At 41.4% G+C, this 6,000-nt stretch overlaps 1 protein-coding gene across 2 annotated transcripts in view; it reads right to left on the reverse strand.

Moving 5' to 3' along the window:
• The window catches only part of LOC109907834 (cAMP-dependent protein kinase type II-alpha regulatory subunit-like), a 43,296-nt gene extending 40,165 nt beyond the window's left edge, over positions 1-3,131 (reverse strand). The window contains exon 1 of one of the 2 annotated variants that reach the window (XM_020506070.2): positions 1,662-3,068. In XM_020506070.2, the coding sequence (XP_020361659.1) occupies positions 1,662-1,908 (247 nt within the window). In that variant the 5' untranslated portion in view covers positions 1,909-3,068. Of the gene's footprint in view, positions 1-1,661 lie in introns of both variants that reach the window. The other variant, XM_020506071.2, reaches the window with a different exon arrangement.
• Between the last annotated feature and the right edge of the window lie 2,869 nt (positions 3,132-6,000).

Consider the following 6,000-nt stretch of genomic DNA (forward strand, 5'->3'; position numbering starts at 1 on the left):
AGAACCTTCCAGAAGGACAACCATCCCTCAGGCCTTTATCAACCAATCAGGCCTTTATGGTAGAGTGGCCAGACGGAAGCCAATCCTCAGTAAAAAGGCACATAACAGTCCACTTGGAGTTTGCCAAAAGGCACCTAAAGAATCTCACACCATGAGAAACAAGACTCTCTGGTCTGACGAAAACAAGATGCAACTCTTTGGCCTGAATGCCAAGCTTCACGTGTGGAGGAAACCTGTTTTTCAGCAGCAGGGACTGGGAGACTAGTCAGTATTGAAGGAAAGATGAACGGAGCAAAGTACAGAGATCCTTGATGAAAACCTGCTCCAGAGCACACAGGACTTCAGACTGGGCCGAAGGTTCACCTTCCAAAGGAAGGACAACAACTCTAAGAACACAGCCAAAGCAACACAGGAGTGGCTTCGGGACAAGTCTCTGAATGTCCTTGAGTGGCCCAGCCAGAGCCCGGAGTTGAACCCGATATAACATCTCTGGAGACCTGAAAATAGCTGTGCAGCAACACTCCTCATCCATGCATGTATGTATAGAACTACTCGACTAAAATAATCTTGGTTGACCAACAGCCTAACAATCGACCAGTCAACTAATTGGTGTCAGCCATAAAACCATTATTCAACCAAGCTTTATAGGCATACAATTTGGCAAGCACGAATGACTCCCAAACTCTTAACCATAACTTTTTTGAATGTGTCAATTTTAATTGATGGTTTATTAATTCACCCATTGTCAAATGCAGTCAAATGATTCAACAATTTAAAGTATTTTTAAAAATGTTATCGTTTCTGAACCCATTTTGCCATCAATACTCCAGAGCCCTTTATTGTAGAGATGTGTCAGCGAGGTGGTAGGTTATCAATTGGCTAACAATTATCACGTGGTTTGTGCAGGCAGAAATATTGTGAGTTGGGATGCTATAGGACACTTGAACACTTTGTAACAAGCATGGTAACATGCTTTGTTACACCACTATAATTAGACTGCAATTACAGTGTAGTTGTGAATTATTACAATTAATTACAATACTTGTTACAGTGTAATTACTTATGTAATAAGGACCCCTTAAAATGAAGTGTTACCAAAAATGACAATTAAATTAATTTCAATCCCACTTTGAAACGCAACAAAATGTGAAAAAGTTCAAGGGGGTGTAGATTACTATAGGCACTATTATTATTATACTATCTACTTTGAATTAGTTATACTATTTTGATATTGATTACTGCGCTGTTGGGTAGAGCTTGCAATTTAAGCATTTCACTGTACTTGTGCATGTGACAATACAACAAACATGGCATCTTATGTCCGGCCAGGGCTGGCAGACATTAGCTTTTTCTGTAAATATGTTTTTCATGGCATGGGTGTGGGGTGCATGCACTTATGTCATCATTGAAGACAATTAACCAACCAAATAAGATCCGCAGTGGGATCTAATATAACATGTGCAGCCTATAGGATGTCACTGACAGTTGCAGTCATAAGACTAATTAGTTTTAACTAAGGTTCTCCAACTACAGTCCTGAAGTGCAGACTTTTAGTCCATCTGTACTCATCTCTATCACATCTGTTTCAAATTACCAACTAAGCATGATCGTATTCAGTCTGGGCCATATTAGGTGGAAGGCCTTATCAGGCAGTAACTTACGCTCGAAATCAGACTCGTCGGACCCGTCTTCGTCTCCATTTGACTCGGTTTGCATCGGCTCCCCATCAAACATCACTCCTTTCCCGAGCTTGACAGCAGCACCCGCCCCATCTTGGCTTCTGGTGTCCCGCAAGCGCGTGAAATATTGCACGGCGAATTCCACCAGGTCCGGTGGCCTCTGTCGAAGCACCTCCACCGTGTAGCCTTGCAGCAATTCCGTCAATCCCACCGGTATCTCGATACTCATGACTGTGTTTAGATGGCGCTACCTAACTACAAATATGTTCAGGTATACTGTGTTTTTCTTACAAAAATATAAATGTAGCTAGCTACGAATTCTATCAGTCCATGTGTAGCACGCTAGTTAGCTACTGCGAGATAGATGACACTGGTAATAGCGTCAGAGAAACTGGGTTAGCTTGCTGACATTGATGAGCAGTTCACCGGAGAGGTTGCTTAGTTTAGCCAGCTAACACAATGTCCAAGCAAATAGTGACACTTCTTTTTGTCGAAGGGAGGTCGGTCTTGTGTAAAGAATGAAATATGACCAGTGACGTTAGCGTTAGTTTATGATATCTGACTGAGCTGTCAAGTTGGGTAAGTTAGCTAGATAGCTCGCTCGCTAGATGCTTTTATGACAGCTGACCCGTAAACGTTAGCACAAATGATAACGACCGTTAGCTGGTTCCCTCGCTGGCCTCCCTGTTCTCTTTATTTCGCCTCCTCTTTTTCGCCCGTCTCCTTGCCAGGGTAGCGGCTCAACCCCTCCGGCTAATAGTATAACGGATCAATATCAACAGCACGGAATAATTGACCTAGCTAGATAGCTAACTAATTATATCCAATCTGAGTTAAACTAGCTAGCTGATTAGCGAACAGACGACGTAGCTACTTACTACTGTTACACCAGCTAGCAAACTATCCAGCTAATTTAGCATATAATTAAGGATACTTTGGAGGGTGGGACTTGTGAATGTAAGTTAACTTTAGCTAGCCAGGTTAGCTAACAGGTTTGTTCCGATTAAAGAAACTAACTAGAACATAATTAAATAGCCGAGGGCTGACTTAGTATTATACGCATAAGTAACGGCGGTTATAGCTAATAGATCACGTTACTTTAGTTAGCTACCGGTAACTAAACTAGCCAACAAGCTGGCTAGCTAGAAGCGTCTGTTACGATTGCAGACAGTTCAGACAATCCGAAACCGGTGTATCCCAAGCTCCTGTAAACAAGGAGCGTCAGGGACAACCTAGACGTTACCTTGAATCCAAATTACCCAGTGTTTCAAACAAATGTGTGGTATCGTCACTTGTGATATTCGGTAAATCCGTTTCTGCCTACAGTTGAGGCTCTTCTTTTTTCTTTTTTTTTTCTTGCTCCACCACACGAGCGTTATTTTCAGGGGCGTGGTCACTCTACAGGGATGAACGTAAGACACTGTTGATTGACCAATCCCCTCGAAGACTCATGACGCGCAAGGATTTATCGCGTTCATTTAAGGCCGAAGGGCGGTGCACAGAGGAGGACGATGAAGGAGGGGGCGAAAGACGCTGACCAGTGACGTCTGTCTGAATGGGCGCGTTCGATATTGCAGCCGGCTTTAAAGGCGAGTAAAGATTGACTAATCGACAAATCACCGTGCATCAGAAATAACTACTGAGTATTGTTTGTAGATCACGCAGTCGGTCAAAATTTACCCATGAAATATCATGGTTTTGATGCTCTCGAACACGGCCTTAGAGTGGCGCACCAAGCATATCAAAGGGAAGGGATTGGGAACACAATTGTATTATAATCGATATATATTTGTTCAATGCATTTCAATAAGAATACACAGTGTATTTGTTTTTCTTTCAAGATAACAGTATTTGTATTACCTGTAGTTGGCCCCGTCTGCCTATATATTTTGACCATATTTGGCCTATATGGGCCAAATCAAACAGACCCTAGTTGTGGCCTTTCTTACAACTGTGTTAAGAATGTCCCCACATAATCACCGGAGCCAATTCATGCATGGCTTTCCCACATGTATGCAACATGTTGTATGGCAAATATAATGCAGCATATTCCTGGTCTCCCTTACCTCAGAGGCATAGGTAAAGCCTTTGCCATGATCACTTTGGAACTGGCTGACTTCAAATCCTCAGATTAACCGACCACTTGTAGGGGAGTCTTGCCTTGAGTCTCCCTCTGGTGGATAAAGTAGTACAATAGCCAAAGAGTATATAGTTATGCTACAACAACAGTGTCGTTCTGAACAATATTTCCCAGGCCCTGTAAAATGAGCTACATAATACTAGTGGTTAATCTCTATGGTTATACAGTGATTAATTCCCTGGGGAGGTTAATCTTTTGGCACAGGCTCTGTTTTTTTTACTGGGTAAAAATGATGCAGCACTGAGAATGATTGACAGTGACAGATGGGGATCCAGATGTTTTGGACCTCTCCAATTGGCTCACAGCGCTCCTTGTTATTTATTTTTCGAAACAAGGCTTTAGTGTTTTTCGTTACGGTAATGTGGGTCCCAGCAGTCTGTGTATATAGTGTGACAGTAAGGCCTGGCTATTCATGACTGTTTGTTTGTTGATTGCAAGAGAACCAAGCAGTTGAATAAGGTGGACACAGCCAGACTTACTAATGCTGTGTTCATCATCACAGACATCCATTCTGCATTTACCATTCTATTGTGCTCCCAATATGGCATCAGTGGTATCATGAAATGACTGGACAATTCACAAAATTGCTTTATGGAACACTACAATTCTGTACTTTGATATGGCGTGTTACAATATGATTTTTTAAAAATGTATAATAAGTATTTGTATTGTATTTTAATGTTTTAAATGTTTATCTATGTGAGTTGTTTACAGAATTCCAGAGAGGACATATGAAGAAAAACAAAAGCACTTGTGTCGAGATCACAACTTATTTATCGCATGATCCCAACATAAAAAAAGTTGTTTTGTTGAGATCACGAGATCATGCTTTAATTTGTGTTTGGAGCTCATTATCAGTTCATAAGTTAGAATGGTAGCAAGCTAATTGTCCGTTACCTTGATCTAAGAGCTCTTGGGGAATCTAAGCCCTTGTAGGGCATTTAAGCCCTGAACATGCCTAACAGGCAACACTGTCTCCCAGGCTGTATGCCACCCCCAAGACCACAGCCAATCGCATGCAAGCAACAACGCAGCTACAGTGCCTTCAGAAAGTATTCATACCCCACCCATCGACACAATATACCCCATAATGACAAAGTGTAAACATGTTTTTAGAAATGTTTGCAAATTGATTGAAAATGAAATACAGAAATATGTCATTTTACATAACAAAGGGGTTGAATACTCAAGACTCATGACATTTCTGCTTTTCATTTTATTAATTTGTAAACATTTCCTAAAACACAATTCCACTTTGACATTATGGGTTATTGTGTATAGGCCAGTGACAAACAAATCTAATAATATTTACATAGTGGGTGAGCTTATCAGATTCAATTTCAGCCTCGGAGCTTGATCAGATTCAATAGCAGTCTCAGAAGCTGATAAAATCAGGATTCTACCTTGTAGGCTGTTTCATAGGTAAAGCTCCTTGCAGGCAGATTAGCAGGCAGTGCATTATGTATATGATCAAGACTGGGAGCTCTATTCCTGGCAGGCTGACCTGATTCAATAGTAGCCACAGAGGCTGTTAAATCAGGATGCTGCCTATTAGGCTTCCTGCAAGGAGCTTTACCTATGAAACAGCCTCCAAGCCAGCATCCTGATTTATCAGCCTCTGAGGCTGAAATTGAATCTGATCAGCCTGTCAGGAATGGAGCTCACCCACTGTAAATTTAAATATTATCCACAAAGCATGAAGTGTCCCTTTTAATTATACATATATCACTTATGCAAGTTAACAACCAGCATAGATAACAAGCTAGCTTGCTAGCTATCTATCTAACAAGACTACGTATCTAACTAGCTGGCTCACAAGACAAAGTTAGCTGTGTTGTTCCTTACATGCGATTGGCTGTGGTCTTTGGGGGCGGCACGCAGTCTGGGAGACCGGGATGCCTGTTAGGCATCGTTCACGGCTTAAATGCCCCGCATTGTGTTACATGTTTTTTTTATGTATGTAAAGTATTTTGTCTGTAACTTATTTGTTGTTATGTGTCGGACCCCAGTAAGACTAGCTGTTGTTTTAAAAAATGGTGATCTACGCAACCACAGGGCTCCTTGATGAAGTGGTTATCATGCATCTGAACAAATTCATGGCTAATGCGTAGTACTTTTGATTATCTTGTGATCTCGACTAAACAACTTTTGTTATGTCGTGATCTTGACATAATGAGGGAA

The sequence above is a fragment of the Oncorhynchus kisutch genome, linkage group LG17 (genome assembly GCF_002021735.2).
Source record: "Oncorhynchus kisutch isolate 150728-3 linkage group LG17, Okis_V2, whole genome shotgun sequence".
NCBI classification, from domain to species: domain Eukaryota; kingdom Metazoa; phylum Chordata; class Actinopteri; order Salmoniformes; family Salmonidae; genus Oncorhynchus; species Oncorhynchus kisutch.